At 37.7% G+C, this 19,646-nt stretch overlaps 1 protein-coding gene across 6 annotated transcripts in view; it reads left to right on the top strand.

The window, feature by feature from the left end:
• The first annotated feature begins 265 nt into the window (after positions 1 to 265).
• LOC131690236 (glutathione hydrolase 1 proenzyme-like) overlaps positions 266 to 19,646 on the top strand; it is a 679,522-nt gene continuing 660,141 nt past the window's right edge. For 5 of the 6 annotated variants that reach the window (XR_009305552.1, XM_058975998.1, XM_058976080.1 and 2 more), the window contains exon 1: positions 266 to 437. Coding sequence is in view for 3 of the 6 variants with exons in the window: in XM_058975998.1 (XP_058831981.1) it covers positions 427 to 437 (11 nt within the window). In the remaining 3 variants the exon portion in view is untranslated. Of the gene's footprint in view, positions 555 to 19,646 lie in introns of all 6 variants that reach the window. The other variant, XM_058976161.1, reaches the window with a different exon arrangement.

Genomic DNA, 19,646 nt, shown 5'->3' with positions numbered 1-19,646 from the left:
ATATATATATATATATATATATATATATATATATATATATATATATATATATATATATATATATATATATATATATATATATATATATATATATATAATATATATATATATATATATATATATATATATATATATATATATATATAAGTGTGCGTGTAAGGTTTTGTAGCATTTTGATAAAATAAGAAACATGATATTGCTTGATCTGTCGGGTTTACCCACAAGTCCCCTACTCCACGTGCCTGAGCACATGCGCAGTCGTGATTATATTGATGCATTTTTAAAATGAAGAAATAGTGTTCACATTTTGTTTTCAAAACAATCCATTTGGTGACATAATCTTAGTATTTGTTTATAAATTGTCAATCCTTTTAAATAATCACCAGTGTGTATAAAATGGTCCTTGGGTCATAAGACAGATGAAAAATGATCCAGTCGTAAGTACAAGTGATACAGTGTTTTTATTTAGATTTCGATTGTTGTGAATGATTGCTTCAAATTATGTTATGCTCCGTATAAAAAAGAGGATATTGAGGAATCGCCTTGTATATCGAGTATGTAAAAAGACGACTCCATTCACGTGTAAACTTATATCCACATCGGGTTCAGATTTCGTAATCCTTTACACATCCTATCATTTCTGTTTCATTTTGTGTGGATTGGCTTCCTCAAACCGGAACAATACTTTCACCGTACATTTTCCATAGCGACGCTGGATAAAGACTCGACACGTCTATCGTTTGTTTACCACTTATCTGTCAGTGGCATTCCAATCGAGCACGAGATCTGTCAATGGCCTTCATTGCAGAAGGATTCGAAGCGATTTTCTTCGGATTGAGTGCTTTTGACAGATCTCGTGCTCGATTGGAATGACACTTACAGAAAAATAATAAGATAAAGATAGAGTTAGCGAGTCTTTATCCAGAGGGACTTTTTAACTCGACCGCTTTTTAGTTGGACGTCCGCTAGTCGGACCATTGTCCAACTAAAAAGCATCTGAACGTCAAAATCTCATGTCAAATTTACTTTGACAATCTATCTAACAATCTTTTACACTACTAATGTCTTCTTTGGAGAGTTTTTGACATTTGTCAGTCGTTCCAACTAGCGAATCAAATTCGTTGGTTTGACAGAGGCTGTGGCCCAACCAGCGAATCACGACTGTAATCGAATTGAAAATATGAATACTCACGCAGAAAAAAAATTAGTAAAAATAAACAAATTTTGGTTTTAAATAACAATTTTCGCGTTTGATATAGTGATAAACATGATTCAGGTTTGATTCAATCAATACTGTTGCTTGAAATTATCAACAAATTCATTTGAAGGCTTTTCAATTAACAAATATTCAGTTTGAAGCAAAAAAACATAGTAAGTTTAAGCGAACAAAGAAGTTCGAAGAAACAAAAACAAAACTTTGATATTAACCAAAGTAGAGAACAACTCAAATTTAGTTGAAATCAAACAAAGATTCTGTCGGTTTTTGACAAAGCGATCAGCAAGATCTAACAAATTTTATTATGGTTCAACAATATTTCTATTTAAAATGCAAACAGAAGTATTTGTTGAACTAAATCAAATACAGCTCAAATTCGTTAGTTGGGTCACAACTGCGCCCCAACTAGCGAATCGTATCCGTTAACTGGGGCAACTGACATTTGGCAAAAATTACCCGAGGGAAACGCTTATTGTTTGTTTTCTTTCGATAAAAAACGAACAAAAATGTTTTGCGGTTCACGAAAGTTTGAAGTTGATTTTTATGATAAAGTATGTCATTAAGGGGCCATGCATAAATGACGTAGCATTTTGGGGGGTAGGGAGGGTATACCAAATTTGTGACGAAGTGTGACGAGGGTAGGGTCAGAAGTTGTGCGACGTAGCATTAAAACCCATTGTTTAGAAAAAACAATTTTATGATTCTCCATTCCCTAGAGAAATTAATTTAAATTCAAACAAGTTTCTTTTGATGCGGTTTTTCATGAGGTAAATTACGATTCACGGAATTACAAGTTCGTAAAAATTCGAAAAGATTTTGTATGCGGATTTAACTTGCTGCATTAGTTAGCTAATGTTGCTAACTAGTAAACTTGGTTTGGAAGCTGAATTAAATTTTCACTTCGGAGTCAACCAAACAGAATTTAGTAATTTAGATGAACGTATGGTTCTTAGAATCATTGGCAGCTGCACGATTGTGAAAGAGAGGACTTGCCTTCATGTGAGATGCATTATAGTATAGGTGTTCACATTCGTCATGTTTGAGTGTGTTGATTTGTTGCTAGTAAAATTAATCATGGCGGCCCAGGACCGCGAAGCACATAATGAACAAACCGACCAATCGAAACGAAGCTTGTAAGCACGTGGTAAAAATAAGTATGGCGTCCGGGAACGCAAAAGAGCATATGTTTACATCACTAACCAATCAGAATGAAGTATGGGACCACGTGCTTCTGTTTTCTTCTTCATTTCTTCTTGTTCGCCCGAAAAAAGTGACAGCTGATGCACACATAGAAAAAAACGTTTTTAATCCACCTAACAGTGTGATGAGACATTTCTTATAACTCTTATCACTCTCTTCGGATATTATATCGTTTGAGAACATTTAGAACTTGATGCTTCGCGATGTTTTTGATAACACATACTACATGGGATAGTGGCAGAACTCAGAGAATCGCTCAAATCAGCATAGGACAACATCAGTGCTAGAAATCTCAAACCAAATCAATGGGAAAGCGAAAAAATGGCCCATAAAATAGACATACCAACAAATTATTGTTAATGCTCTGTTAATAAAATATCTAAATTGTGGTGGGAAAACTGAATTTTCCTAAAGGGGTTATATATTTTACTGAGCCAAAAAATCGAAATTTTTTTTTAATCGATTTGAAGTTTATACTTTACTCAAATTTCCAACGCGACTGAGCACTAAGAAATAAACGCTTTTTCTTGAAAAGGGCGATACTAGCAGTGATACCATACAAAGAAAATTAACAGTGAATATTTCCAAACATGGTTTTATTTCATATTTAAGAACAATTGTGTTTTTTACATCCTAGATTGCATGATTCAGTGATCGAAACCCAAAACTTCATAAAGTATTTAAAATTATTAAATTAAAATTTGTTTTTGCTATTGAAATTGACAAAATGATAGTATCGCCCCTTTGGCGATTGTTTACTTTTTTGGTCCCACCTATCAGCATTGAAGTATCGCCCTTACGTTTTTTTTACAATAACTACCGTTCTACACCACCGATTTCGTCCGTGTTTTTTCAATAGAGATCATTATTACTATTTACAGCTGGTATCAGCTTGATAATCCTAAAAAAATACGAAAATAACAGTTTCGCCTCTAAACTGCTAGCAAAAAAGTATCGCCCTGTTCGTTTGCATGGAGGGCGAAACTTTAAATAAATAAACAAAAATACAGTTTCGCCCGTTGTATTTTTTGCTGTAGTTTAAGAAAGCAACATCGTAGAATCAAAATTTTTAGGTTAATTTGTTGCGTTTCAAAGCCCTCATTCGCATGTATGAAAAAAAAAAACCCTTATGTTTACATTTGTAAGTATCGCCCTTTTCACAAAAAAGCGTTGAAATGAAATCGCAGCTCCTGATATCACGCTATCTCTGAAGTGCATGCGACATCGATTTTTTCTAAAGGTGACTTCCCAGTAGTATCCTTGATTTGAATTATTATCGCTAATCCAAAGAACAAATAAAAACCTCTCGAAAACAAACCGTTTGGGAAAGTCATCATCATTACTGGAATTTTTAATTTCACGAATCTTTTCGATAACCTTCCGTCACTTGCGTTAATGCACTGGGTGCACAGTGCTCTGAAAATCTAGCGAAATCGTCTTAGGGCACCAGCGGGTCTAATTCAGAGCTATCTGCGCGGCGAGTTAAATCTGTAAAGAATACTAAAAATTAATTTCTTTTCCATAATTTTCAGTTCAGCAATTCGAGAGATCTTGCTCACCGCAAGCCAGGAAAAATAGACTAGGTCACGATTTATTAAAAAATCACGGTTAAATAAAAAATAAAACTATTAAAAAATTTCAAATAGTTTATAATTTTCACAAACTTATTAGGAAAAATTGTTTAATAAGCTTTCGTAATATTGTGTAGGAAAAAAGCTGAAAATTTCAGTATTTTCTCTATCTGCAACATATAAACCCTTAAGTATACCAATTAATTGGTATACGAATTGGAATAGGTTCGCCAAATTTTGGAAGAAGTCTATAAAATAACCCCTTGAAAGCTACCTAAAAATTGTAGTTCGATGCAATAAAAAATCCCCAAAAATGAAATGTACCTATTAATGTGAAACACAGTGAATAATACCTACAATAAAGACCCATTTTTATCAGTCTCATGGCGTATTTTAGGCTGACGAAATGGGGACATTGACTAAATCGGGCAATTTTTTTCTTTATAATAAACTGAAGCTGTTAAAATATTTTTCCCGTCCCTTGATGTAGTCAGATAACTATTTCTGATTATGATGAACTTTTTATTTTTGCATATTTCCATCTTCATGATAAGGAAAACATGCTCAAGAAAGGATTTACTCGAATTCAGTCTTGTTCGTCTGCTAGAACCCATGACACATATGTTCATATTTGGCTGATAAAATTGGGGTTTCAATGTATTATAATAGATATTCAGCATTCGAAAAAGTTTCTTGTGAACGAGTGTAGAACGACTTTGTTTCTACTTACTTGAAATAAGCGGCGTAGCCAGAAATTCGAAGTTTGGATGGGGTTTGGTGAAAATCGATCATACTGTCCAAACGGCATAATTCCGAAACCGTAATTTTTGAAGTTTTAAAATTATGCAGAATTAATTTTTCAGAAAATAGTAACAAAGTGTCTTAAGCGAATTTGTTGAGACCCTATTGTAGTCATGAATATTAACCTGAGAAAATTCACCATAAATACTTCTTGGACGATATACCGTCAAAATTATTTTATCAAATGGTGCGCTGTTTAACGTTTGTAAAACTCATCGAAGATACTAAACCTCCGAAATTGGCGGTTTCAAAATGATGCTATCTTGACCTTAAATTACTGTTTTTAAACATTTGACCTATACATATAATTGGTCATACAACAAAAATCAAATGCTCATCAAAATCGATCAGGACCTGCTAGAGTCGAATGCAAATCGTCATTTTTCATAAATTTCTCTTTATATTCGGAAAGTGTTATCCTCGTTATTTATCATATTACGTTTTCGACGCATTCCCAAAATAAAAACCTGTTTTAATCCACCTAGTAGTGCAATTGTGGTTTTCTCATTTCTCCAGACTACGATTCCATGGCTGGTTATGTTCAATACAATGGTGGAAATGAATATTACATGTTCAGTACGATTTGCACATACATACAATGGATCGACAGCCACGATCCTGAGATACTATGTAATACTGAAACATCGCTTGAAACCAGCGGCGGATCATGGAGAAAGATCCGGGAGGTCCAGGTCCTGCCGAAAATTTTCAACTTGTTAAGAAATTTTAAACTAGGACTGGTGGTATCCAACGGGGAAAAACGATCGGAAATGGTGAGTGAAGCTAAGCAGTCATGTGAAAAAAATTCCCCCAGAGGCGAGACTCGAACTCGCAACCTTTGAGACTCCGGCCCAATGCACTAACCCTTATGCTATCCATCTATGATTAACAGAGGTCACATTTTTTTCCACATTCACACATACACATACATACATACACACACAGACATTTTCCTATCTCGACGAACTGAGTCGATTGACATACGACACTCGGCCCTCCGGGTCGGGATTAGATTGACGAATTTTAGAGTGAATGAGAAAGGCAAAAACATGTTTAGCAAATGTTGAAAGTTATGCATTTTTTGGTGAGTAGTTCTATGTTTCATAGACATTAAATCAATTTTAACTTCGCTTCCTATTAAATAAAGACCCTTATTACAGTACATTTCTACAAAAACGAGCTCAATTTGAAAATAAATCTGAGGATTATGATTGATTACAGAACACTGGAATTTTCTATTGGAATGTTTTCATGCAGGAATTTGATATTGATGCCATTAGACAACTGTGAAATCAAGACCAATAGATCAGTTACATATCAGGACCCCATTCCGACAATTTATCAAAAGTCCTCATGATGTTTACAACAACAGGTTATCAATCTACAGATCAGATAATTGTTATTGTAATATGGAATTAAATCAGTCAGCATCAATAAATTTTCAACTTCAATCCAATTTTTTTTGTTGGGCGTGGTGGGGGGGGGGGAGTGTTGTATGGTGGTAAACTCCAAAACTTTTTCTTGGCTACGCCGTTGCTTGGAGTTATTTATTTCGCTTTTCATTTTCCGATATGTTTCAGATCGATCCGATGGTTATAAGTTAGAAAAATTGCAGTCAGAAGGTTCGCACAAATGAACATCTTTGTACTGATAAGTTATCTAGTTCCTTCCAGACAACTTGGAAGTGTTCGGTGATTATTTCTAGCGGTTGTAGATAGTAAAATGAAATACAAAATTCGTTTTATCGAAATAATGTTTAGCTTATTTCAATGGATTATTACTATATTGAACAATAAATAGGCGACAAAGAGTAATCCACAAACAACAAGCCATAACTTTTAAAGTATCCAAAATCGATATTTAAAGTCTTCAGTGAAGTTATTCGCAAAAGTAAGAGCTACAAATTTGCTGAAGGCATTATTTCGATATAATCACTTCCAAGAAAATTTGTGAAAATATCTCACTAATAGGGGGATTAATCAGCAAAAGCACAATACCAAAAGAAAGGGCATATTACCTCCATTAAATTCTCCGAAGATACTATTGACCTAAAATAAGCCGTTTTGGCGTTAATAATAAATTACATGTTTTTGGTCATGTTTCTGGCAATGGGAAATGATAAAAATCTTTCGTCCGCATTTAATGTTAAATATCTCTTTTGATAATAGTCCGATTTCAACAATCTATAGCTTGTTCGAAAGGTATTTGTTAAAGCTGTCTAAAAACATATAAATTGTTAATCTATATTGTCAATTTCGGCAGATAATTTTAAAAAAAAACTGCAAAAAACGCCATTTTTACGCATTCAAACATTCATATCTTCGAAACTAAACATCAGAATCAAAAACAAATTAATAGCGTTCATACTGTTTTTTAGTTGTTTCATTTAAAATTGGTTTGGATAAGATCGGTTCAGCCATTGCTAAGAAACACGAATGAGAATTTGTCCGTTACATACACACACACAGACACACACACACACACACACAAACATTGTCCCAAATCGTCGAGCTGAGTCGATTGGTACATAAGAAAGTTTGAGCGAATTCTATACATTTCTTTTATAAGAAATGTAAAAAATGTGTACACCTTTATACTAGGGTGGGGTAAAATGATCGTTTTTTCAGCACAGCACTTTTTTGGTTCCTTTCGGGGTCCCAAACAAATGTGCAAAATTTGGGGTCGATTAGTGTTGACCCGGCGTAGCGCATTGCGTTTGAAATTTGTATGGAGATTAGTATGGGAAAACCTACATTTTTGCATTTTTAATTCTACAGACTTCAATTCTTCCTTTAGTATGCAAACAAATAGATAGAAGTGTAGTCCAGGATATGCTGAACAACTTTGCCGAAGGATGTATGGTGTTAGAATGTCTCTAAGCCAAGTTATAGCTGTTCAAAGTGCGATACAGCGAATTAAATGCCAAAAATCATTTTTATTGCCAACACTGGTACACCGGCAATGGTATTTCATATAGCATTCCGAAATAACATTATATATTTTAGTTTTACCACATTGGTATGTTTAAATGAATTATTCAAAAGCCTTAGATCAATTTCATGAACGTAGGTAGTTGAGCAATAGGGCGTAGTGAAGGGTGAGGGGGGATGGGGGGAAAACTTTAATATGTAGAAATTCGAACTGAAATGTTGTCGAGTTGGAATGTTCAGATGAATTATTTCAAAACAATTACACAATGTCCTACGCATAATAGTAACGATGAAATAAAACATACTGTATCCCTTTGCCTTGACTTTTATCAATAGAAGTTACATTACAGACTGAATCAACTGATGTCGAGTTGATATGTCAGAGGATTACATTTCGGTTTAATACGCATTATAATTTGATGGGATGCTCATTTCTATGCTGTTCGATCACGAGGCGTGAAGCTAATTTCTGGATTTCAACATCAAATCCACCAGATCTCTACAACAATGTTTGCTTCAGGTGATCGAACAGCATCGAAATGAGCATCCCATCAAATCATTGTGCCTATTAAGGTTGCACAGAGAATGCCCAAAATTCGCAAACGAAAAAAGCAGTTTTTTTCCACACCGTATGTAACAACATTCTACATACGCTGATTGATTTTAATGAAGATCTGAAGTACGGTGTGGAAAAAAACTGCTTTTTTCGTTTGCGAATTTTGCGCATTCTCTGTGCAACCTTAAACTGAAATATAATCAATGCAATCCTCTGACATATCAACTCGACATCAGTTGAATCAGTCTGTAACGTAACTTCTATTGATAAAAGTCAAGGCAAAGGGATACAGTATGTTTTATTTCATCGTTACTATTATGCGTAGGACATTGTGTAATTGTTTTGAAATAATTCATCTGAACATTCCAACTCTACAACATTTCAGTTCGAATTTCTACATATTAAATTCCCCCCCATCCTCCCTCACCCTTCACTACGCCCTATTGCTCAACTACCTACGCTCATGAAATTGAGCTAAGGCTTTTGAATAATTCATCCAAACATACCAATGTGGTAAAAGTAAACTATATAATGTTATTTTGGAATGCTATATGAAATACCATTGCCGGTGTACCAGTGTTGGCAATAAAAATGATTTTTGGCATTTAATTCGATGTATCGAACTTTGAACAGCTATAACTTGGCTTAGAGACATTCTAACACCATACATCCATCGGCAAAGTTGTTCAGCATATCCTGGACTATACTTCTATCTATTTGTTGATACACTACAGGAATAATTGTAGTCTGTAGAATTAAAATGCAAAAATGTAGGTTTTCCCATACTAATCTCCATACAAATTTCAAACGCAATGCGCTACGCCGAGTCAACACCAATTGACCCCAAAATTTGCACAGTTGTTTGGGACCCCAAAAGGAACCAAAAAAGTGCTGTGCTCGGTTGATGTGGCTAATATTACGTTTTTCCATATAACAATGCCCCACCCTACTGTATACACCTCGGTCTTCATGCTCCCCTTGACATATAAAATTCAAAACAAAACTATCAACACTTTATTTGTCGTGAAATGGTCTTATTTTGCACGCAATTTGCTGTTATAATGAAAATGTTGATAAAAGTCGTCAAACATTTTGAAAGGACATGTATTTAAAATAATTGAAAAACATATGTAATTTTTTTTCATCACCCGGGCGCTTTGCATGGAACTAGGGGGAGTGGGTAGGTAAATGCTACGTTATTAAAGATGGGGGTTAGAATTTTGTGACCAAATGCGAGGGGGTAGGGGTCAAACATCGCCGAAAAAAGCTACGTTATTTGTGTACGGCCCCTTAGTGTTATTTTTGCGAATAGTTACTTTTGACACTACGACTCGACTACCTTGTGCCAGTTAGCACCGCAGCTCCCTTCTCGTACAATTCAGCGCCATTTAGGGACCATTCATAAATTACGTAACGCTTTTAGGGGGGGGAGGGGGTACGGCAAGTTGTGACAAGTTGTTACATTGGGGGGAGGGGGTGTTAACTAGATCGTTACGTAACATGTTTTCGCCGAAGAAAAAATTTTTTTTTCTTGGAATTTGTTACGTAACAGGGGAGGGGGGGATGGAAAAATTTGTGACAATTTGTTACATAGGGGGAGGGGGGGGTCTATTTTGGGCAATTTTTGCGTTACGTAATTTATGAATGGTCCCTTACTCGTACAGCTCCCGACTTGTTCGCGAACTACTCGGTCTAGTCCCCGACGGTGGACTTAGCTTACTCCGATGAATAATTCCCCGAGGAAGCAGTTCTCTCGAAACCGCGCCAATCAGCCAGGTGTTGAGGTCAGTTCGGCGATTCCGGTGGAGCATGGCATCTGGTTCGCTGGTACCCCCGACGACCCGCAACTGGTAGTGTCGTGTCGCGGGTCACTCAGTCTAGTCCCCGGCGGTGAATCCAGCTTACGCCGACGGATAGTTCCCCGGCGAAGGAAGTTCTTCCAATACCGATTCTTCTTTTTGGTCTTTATCAGCAAAATTTCTTGAGCCCTTTGGCTACCTCTCGTTCCATTTTGCTCTACGTTCCTGATGAGCCATTCAGCTCCCGCCCTTACTTGTTCGCGAACTACTTGGTCTAGTCCCCGACAATGGATCTAGCCTACTCCGACGAAGAATTCCCCGCCGAGGGAGGTTCTCTCGAAACCGAGCGGTAGATTTCTCCTGGTACCAATGTTCGTTTCCGTGAGCCATTTAGCTCTCCGCCTCGTCCCGATCTACTCGATCTAGTCCCGGCAGTAAATCTAGCCTACTCAACGGGCCAGCCAGTAGGTGCGTCAAATGGAATTTCACCTCTCCATGCTTCCTATGCACCCAAGCCGACACATTTGAGATGAGGCGGTGAGACCACTTTCCTTTCTCCGCCTTGTCCCACTCCAGCTGCCATTTAGCCAACGAGTCCGCTCGGACCAGTCTCCTTGCGTTACGTGCGTTTCTCCGCTGGTAGCATTCCACGTCCTCCGCCAGGGTGATGCAGATGGGGATCATCCCGGCGATAACGCACACTGCCTCCAACCATATTGCTCTGTATGCACCGCCATCAGCCAGAATGTTCTGTTCAGCTTTTCACGGCTCCGATTGGTTTTCAGCGCAGCACCCCATGCAGGAACCTCACATCGGAGTATCAATGGCGAAACAGTAGATAGAAGACGTCTCGTGCTGCTTCTCGGACCGCCGACGTTTGGCATGATTCTCGCTATTGCGTTCGTTGCTTTCGCCGACTTTTCGCAGGCGTAGTCGACGTGGTTGTTGAAGCTCAACCTGTCGTCGATTATCACGTGTCCTCCGACATCGATCTGCATCCGCTGAACCGCTTTGCAGTTGCTGATCAACAACACCTCCGTCTTATATGTGTGTGTGTGTTTTTTTACAATGGAGAAGACATTCACGTCCTAGCCCAGTACACGTGCTATTGGTAGGTATCCAAGCTACCGCACGGGGTGCACTGGGGGCGTGTCGGGCTCGAATGGTGACGCTGCCATTAATACCGACTAAACTCCATTGAGCTCCGCCATCGTTCCTCCCAGGAACTACCTCTCGGTTTTACTTCTGACGAGATGGCTGTACTTAATGTACTCATTCACTCTCACTCACGCATTCATACGTCCTGTATGAGGCTAACTTGGGTGCTCTCTCTATCGCACCTTGATTCACTCTCAAACACGTCCACACACCTTTTTCGTTCCTTGCGAGGCTGACTTGTGTGCTCACCTTACTCATTCCTTGCTAGGCTTACTTCTGTGCTCGCCTCACTTATACCATGTGAGGCTGACTTGGGTGCTCACCCTATCACCTGGTTCACTCTTGATCGTGCCACTCTATTATACCTCTGTCACTCCCCCTGGTATCCCATGTGGTACATTTTTCTTAGGCCCCACTTCTGACATACCATGCGAGGCTGACTTGTGTGCTCACCTTTTTCATTCCTTGCTAGGCTTACTTTTGTGCTAGCCTCTACCATACCATGTGAGGCTGACTTTTGTGCTCACTCTTAACATGCCGTGTGAGACTGACTTGGATGCACACCCTTTCACTCCTCTGCCACGCCATGAGGCATCGATAGCTAAGTCCCAACATACTACGCTACGACCCTCCCATCTGGGCATTAGGCAGTCCACATATACGCCTATACACTCGCTCTTTTGCCTTGCTTCGGGGTGGCTGGGTTTACCCCTTACGCGGTTGCCAGTCGCTGCGCCAAACCTGTCTCAGCATGAACAGACCATTCACTCTGTTGCTCGGTTCGCCAGATTACCTGTAGCCTACAGGCAATCTGGGTGGTAGCAGCCGAGACTGCGTTCCACTTCTCCACCGATTGACACATCCGCTGAATAAGGGTATCAGGGGTTGTGTCCCAGCCACAGACGTCAAGCATAGCTCTTCTTTCGACGTCGAACCGAGGACATACGAACATTATGTGTTCGGCAGTTTCGTCTACACCTGGGCAGTCCGGGAGGCTGAGACCTCCGCGTGCCCGAACCTGTGGAGGTACTGTCGGAAACAGCCATGGCCTGACAGGAATTGTGTCAGGTGGAAGTGAACTTCCCCATGGGGTCTTCCCACCCAGCTCGATATGCTAGGTATCAGCCGGTGGGTCTACCTACCTTTCGAGGAGTTGTCCCACTCACGCTTCCATCTGGCGACCGAGGTCACCCTGGTGCACTCGCGGGCTCCTCTATTTTCACGTAGCTCGAAACACTCCTCATCTTCCCGAATGACCAGCCCGACTGGCATCATGCTCGCTATCACGCAGGATGCATCGTGTGATACCGTGCGGTAGGCAGATATCACTCTGAGGCACATCACGCGGTAGGTGCTCTCCAGTTTCTGTAGGTAACTGGTTACCCTCAGTGCTCTTGACCATGACGGGCCGCCGTACCTGAGGATAGATACGGCAACGCCTGCCAGTAGCCTACGTCTACTGGCGCACACCTTTGCGCTGTTGGACATCATCCTCGATAGAGCCGCAACAGCAGTCGACACTCTCTTGCATGTATAGTCGACATGGCTGCCGAAGGTCAGCCTGTCGTCTATAATGACTCCGAGAGACTTCAGACTTCGCTGTGAAGTGATCGCGATTTCTCCCACATGGATAACTGCATGTTGTGCCGACTTGCGGTTGTTGACGATAACTACCTCCGTCTTATGATGAGCGAGCTCCAGGCCTCTCGCGCTCATCCATTCCTCCACCGTGTTGATCGCGTGTTCTGCGGTTAGTTCTACCACAGGGATTGACTCCCCGTAGACCTACCTCAAGTAGAGTCGTCAGTAGAAATTTTAATTTACTGTCAAAATTTTAATAGAATGAAAAGTGCATCGAAAATGAATGAAATTCACAAGAATATTTTAAGTAGCTCCTATACAATTATTTTGGCTACAGAAACTAGTTGGGACGAAAGTGTTAGAAGTGAAGAAGTTTTCGGGAACAGCTACAATGTGTTTAGAGCTGACCGTGACATTCATATGTCTGAAAAGAAGTCAGGAGGGGGAGTTTTAATAGCAATTACATCAAAATTTAATGCAGAAATCATTACTACAAGGAAATTTAAAGAATTTGAGCATGTGTGGGTTAAAACCCATCTGGCAGGTGAAACACATATATTTGCCTCTGTGTACTTCCCCCCAAATAATGCCCGCAAAGATACATTTGAAAAGTTTTTTCTTATTGCCGAAGACATTATAACCAAGCTCCCCCCAGAGGTAAAAGTTCATATTTATGGTGACTTCAATCAACGAAGCATTGACTTCTTTCCAGACACTGAAAATGAAAGCATTCTACTTCCAGTCGTTGGGGATAACGAAACTCTGCAGGCCATATTTGACAAAACTGCAAGTTTAGGACTTAACCAAATTAATCATGTTAGAAATCAGCAAAACTGTTATTTAGATTTATTATTCACAAACATTCTTGAAGACTTCTGTGTCACCGAATCATTAACTCCACTATGGAAAAATGAAGCGTTTCATACAGCAATAGAGTTTTCTGTATTTGTACATGATAACAAAAGACCCGATGACTGCGAGTACGAAGAGGCCTTTCAATTTCAATTGGCAAATTTTGACAACATAAAACAAAGACTAAGCAGTATAGATTGGCAAACGTTGTTTAGAAATGAAACAAGTATCGAAAATTCAGTAGACGTCTTTTACACAAAATTGTTTGATATAATAGTTGAACAAGTACCACTGAAAAAAATTAGGCGACAAGGCAACACAAAATATCCAGTTTGGTATAACGAGCAAATTAAAAATTTTAAAAATCGTAAACAAAAGGCCCACAAAAAGTATAAAAAAATCAGAAATGAAAGGAACTTATTTAACTATTTGGACATTTGCGATCAACTAAACCTATCCATTAAAATAGCATTTGAAGAGTATAACTCAAAAACCGAACTTCAAATAAAATCTTGCCCAAAAAATTTCTTTAATCATGTTAAAAATAATTTAAAATCGGAAAACTTCCCTTCAAAAATGAAACTTAAAGAAAATGTCGGTGTCAACGCGGAACAAATCTGCAATCTTTTCGCAACCTTCTTTCAAGACATCTATACCACATTTTCTGAAGAAGATCGTGATCGCGAATATTTCGGTTTCTTCCCAGAATTCACCACAGACATTGGCGTCAATCATGTCAGTGTGCAAGATATTATGGAGGCTTTAAACAAACTAGATGCCTCCAAAGGTTCTGGACCTGACGGGATCCCACCCGTATTTATGAAGAACTTAGCGTTGGAACTCACAGCTCCTCTGTTTTGGCTTTTTAACATGTCGCTTGAATCTGGCATTTTCCCCAATTTATGGAAAAGCTCGTACCTGGTACCCATTTTTAAAAGTGGCAAAAAATCTGACATATGTAACTACCGTGGAATTGCCATTATGTCATGTATGCCTAAACTCTTTGAAGCAATCGTTAACGAAAAACTATTCAATCAAATCAAAAACAGAATTACTAACACGCAGCATGGGTTCTTCAAAGGACGTTCAACTAATACAAATTTACTAGAATTCGTTAACTACTCATTGATTGCAATGGAGAATGGAAACTACACTGAAGCTCTTTACACGGACTTTAGCAAGGCATTTGATCGTATCGACATACCCTTGCTATTATTCAAACTGAAAAAATTAGGAATTGAATCAGGTCTTCTCAAATGGCTCGAATCATATTTAACTAACCGTCAACAAATAGTTAGATTTAAAGGGAAGAAATCGAATCCCATTCAAGTCACATCAGGAGTTCCTCAAGGCTCCCATCTAGGCCCTCTTTTGTTCATTTTATTCGTAAACGACATATCATACATTCTCAAAAACATAAAAGTTCTTATCTATGCCGACGACATGAAGCTCTTTTTAGAAATTAGGAACGAACAAGACATAAAGATATTACAGGAAGAAATACATATGTTTTACCTCTGGTGTAACAAAAGCCTTCTGCAACTAAACGTAAAAAAATGTAATGCAATAACTTTTAGTAGGAAACGAAATACACCTGACATTTCAATCACTCTAGGAAATCAAGTGGTACAAAAGTGCGAAAGAGTTAAAGATTTGGGAGTCATTCTAGATTCAAAATTAACATTCATTGACCATTACAACACAATCATCAATAGAGCAAATAACATGCTTGGATTTATAAAGCGTTTTAGTTACAATTTTAATGATCCATATACAATTAAAACATTATACATCTCGTATGTAAGGTCAATACTGGAATATTGTAGCATAGTTTGGTCACCTTTCTCAATCACACATGAAGAAAGAATAGAATCAGTACAAAGGCAATTTTTATTGTTTGCACTTCGCAAAATAGGTTGGACACGATTTCCTCTCCCATCTTATAAAGCTCGCTGTATGCTCATTAACATCCAAACACTAAAAGAGCGCCGAGAATATGCAATGGTTTCATTTCTAAACGATATAATTTCGTGTCGTATTGATTCAGTCGAACTTCTATCTAAACTTAATTTTTATATACCTTCCCGGCAGTTACGAATCCGAAATACATTTATAACAAACAATTATCATACAAATTATGCCAAGTTTGGACCATTAAATCAGATGATGGCAACTTACAACAAGCACTGCGAAGCTATTGACTTAACAATGACAAAAAGCAAATTAAAAAAATATTTCAATTCTATTCGCTTATAAAGAACATCCTAAAGTAGTGCTATGTAAACCAGATAGTGTTTAGTTTAGTTATTAGTATTTTATGTTTTAAGTGTATACTATATTTTATCGTTGTAACAAAACGGTCTACTCTTGTTTGACGACAATAAATAAATAAATAAATAAATAAAAGACCTCCAAGGTTACGTCGTCAACAAAGCCGACGATCTTGACCCCAGGAGGGAACTTCAGTCTCAGAACCCCGTCATACATGAGGTTCCATAGCACCGGGCCTAGGATCGAGCCCTGTGGGACTCCGGCGGTAATCGGAATCCGTATAGCAGTACGCGGTTCTGGAAGTAACTTTCCAGGATCCGGTACAGACCCACCGGTAGGCTAAGCCGGTGTAACGAGAGCGCGATGGCATCCCAGCTTGCGCTGTTGAATGCGTTCTTCACGTCAAGTGTCACTAACGCACAGTATCGAATGCCTCACCTTTTTCGTTGGATCGCTATCTCGGCAGTATTTATCACTGAGTTGAGAGCGTCCACTGTGGACTTACCCTTCCGAAAGCCAAACTGGTTGCTTGACAGGCCGTCCGCACCTTCCGCGTACGGGGTTAGCCTGTTGAGGATAATCCTCTCAAGCAGTTTGCCAGTCGTGTCGATCAGACAGATTGGTCTGTACGCCGATGGGTCGCCTGGCGGCTTCCCGGGCTTCGGCAACAGCACCTTTCCATCTATCGGGGAAACGGCACTCGTCAAGGCACCTCTGCATAGCTAGCCTGAACATGTACATATGTGTGTGTGGGTATGTATGTATGTACACTAATGTCATGTAATTATTTCAGCAATGGATGAACCGATTTTAAAGAAACTAGTTTTTGAATACTTCCTTCACATAAAACAAGAAATGGATACGCCACTGGAGAAATGGATAAAGCTCACTACCACTAGCTAAAAATCATGAGATTGCATACATCAGAGATGATCTCCAAGAAATTAGCAACTAACACACAACGACACAAATTAATTGATGCTGAATGGAAGAAGCGCAACATATGACACATTTATTTCATTAAAAACATTCCGGAATATGAATTAAAAAAATAAAGTTTCATTGAAATTCAATTTTGCAGTGCATATCGGGGTATTGGGGTTCCAGCTGACATATTTTGTTTGTGGTTGTGATGCGCACAGTGAAGATACCGAGATAATAACAGGGGAGAGAGTGATCAGAGAGCATCTCGCATATGCACTACGTTAGGTTACCATGCGATGACAGAGTGGGTCGCGTATGTGAGCATTACCTTGTATTTTCATGGCAAGGAAACTTTAATAAACACAGTTTACAAAGCGGGTCGTTTTAAGTCGGTTCGAATGTCGACTTCGTCAGCGTGCAGAGATAGTTAGGTTTGTCAGCCAATTATTTTCGTTTTATTTGTTGGTATTTTGCCGATAAATCCACTATCCATACATAACCGATCCGTTTCGGTGATGAGTCGGTGCTGTGCGCCGACGTCGATATTCTTCCTTTCCTTTCATGTGCGTTCACACTGACACACTCTTGTCCGCATCGGAACCGTGTCGGAAGGATGTGGATGCTCGCGTAAGGAATGTGTGAGGGAGTGTTGGTGTTCAGCACCGTACAGGGACGTTACTGCGCTGGATCGAAGTATACTGTGGGTTTTGAGAGTGACGGGTATTCATTTACTCTCCTTTCCATAACTTGATCGCTTTTACATTTGCTCGCTGGCTCTTCACATTATTCGCAAGACAAGACTATGGCCTTACGTTACTTGTACATTGGATACTTTGGTTAAGAGCCGTAGTGATGGAGAGAAGATGAGTTGTTTACTTCCATTATATTCATATTTGTTCTAGGTTATATTGGATTTTCCAACCTACAATGGACGGTTGTCCGTATAACAGCAGATAAGGAGAGATTACCGTTTGTTATTTTGGGATTTGTGGTGGAAGCGTTTTTTGTGTATTTGTGTATAGTAGCGGTCGTATAGTAAGAACTACACTACCGATCAAAAGTTTACGTTCACCCTACAATGTTAATGTAATATTCAAAAAGCTATATGGTTCTCTTCATTTATTGTTACTTATTATTATTACATATAATTGTTTTTCGACCCATTTTTCTACGATAGACAAATAAAATATGTAGTTTTTTTCACTTTTCAATAATGAGATGATAATTTTCGAATTAGGTCAATTTGAATAGATATTTTTCTTCGACAGTTACGATTTGCAACAATCTTTTAATAAAGAAAAATATAAAAACAATTTGGAATGTACACTTTGGAGTGAGCTCTCGCAGCACTAAGATGTTACGTGTATTATGTACTTGACGCATCGAAAGAATACAACCTATCATAATAAGTTTATTTGTGATCTGACCAGTAGCGTGTAGCAACATGATACAGTCAAGACGCACGATCTTTACAAAGCCTACTGCGAAACCCACTCAATTGTGAACAATTTAAAAAAAAATGCGAATGAAACTTTTGATCGGTGGTGTATATCCACAGATATGATAATGAAACTGTCTTGCTTCCTTGTAGTCGTAGTGCGCTGTATTATTCAGTAAAGCATACCACTATATGTTAACTTGTGCTTATTTACATTCATATTAGGTCAGTTGGACTTTCTTATACAAATTCAAATATGAAATACTAGTGCATTTTCATTTAATTCGTAATAATCATGCTTTATAGTGGTTGTATTCATTAAATTCACCATGATCATTAATTCCATAAATATTTTAGGTTTTGTTATTCTATATGTTATATACGGCCCAAAGGCACATATTGAAAAGCAGCAGGGCGAGAAAAGTGCTGTTCAAAATGTACAGTCTCACATACAGGATAATCTTGTTTTGCTATGTTTTAAATAAAGCTGATAGTTTTAATTATAGTATATTATATTATATTATATTATATTATATTATATTATATTATATTATATTATATTATATTATATTATATTATATTATATTATATTATATTATATTATATTATATTATATTATATTATATTATATTATATTATATTATATTATATTATATTATATTATATTATATTATATTATATTATATTATATTATATTATATTATATTATATTATATTATATTATATTATATTATATTATATTATATTATATTATATTATATTATATTATATTATATTATATTATATTATATTATATTATATTATATTATATTATATTATATTATATTATATTATATTATATTAGGGTAAGGTGGGGCAAATCCGACATAGTAAATGGTTTTGGCTGTAAAATGCTCATTTTGCATCGGATCAAGTCGTTTTATATACCAAATTAAAGGCTAGACTTATATGCAACTTACTATGTATAACATATTATTCGTATCTTAAGAAAATTTGGAGATACAGGCGTTTTACGAAAAAGTTCATTTTTGCTGTTTTCAAAAATGGTGGGGTAAACCCGACCGCCTCTGTTTTTGATTGATTTAGTAAAGATATTTTATGGTTGTATCATTGAATATTCAATTGTAACATGAATAAAATGGAATTCTATGTCAATCTTGTATTGTCAAAATCACGAGCAGTAGCACGTAAAGATATTCCCATTTGCATCGGAGCAATTGATCGGCGAATACTATATTCATCACGTTTTTGTGTTTTTCGTTTGTAATTATGAACCATTGAGTAAAAAAATAATAAATACGAATAATAAAAATACTTTTCAAATTGAAAAATAAACATTTTCTTACCAA

The sequence above is a fragment of the Topomyia yanbarensis genome, chromosome 1 (genome assembly GCF_030247195.1).
Source record: "Topomyia yanbarensis strain Yona2022 chromosome 1, ASM3024719v1, whole genome shotgun sequence".
NCBI lineage: Eukaryota > Metazoa > Arthropoda > Insecta > Diptera > Culicidae > Topomyia > Topomyia yanbarensis.
The sequence above is the reverse complement of the archived record's forward strand: the minus strand, read 5'-3'. Positions and strand labels throughout refer to the sequence as shown.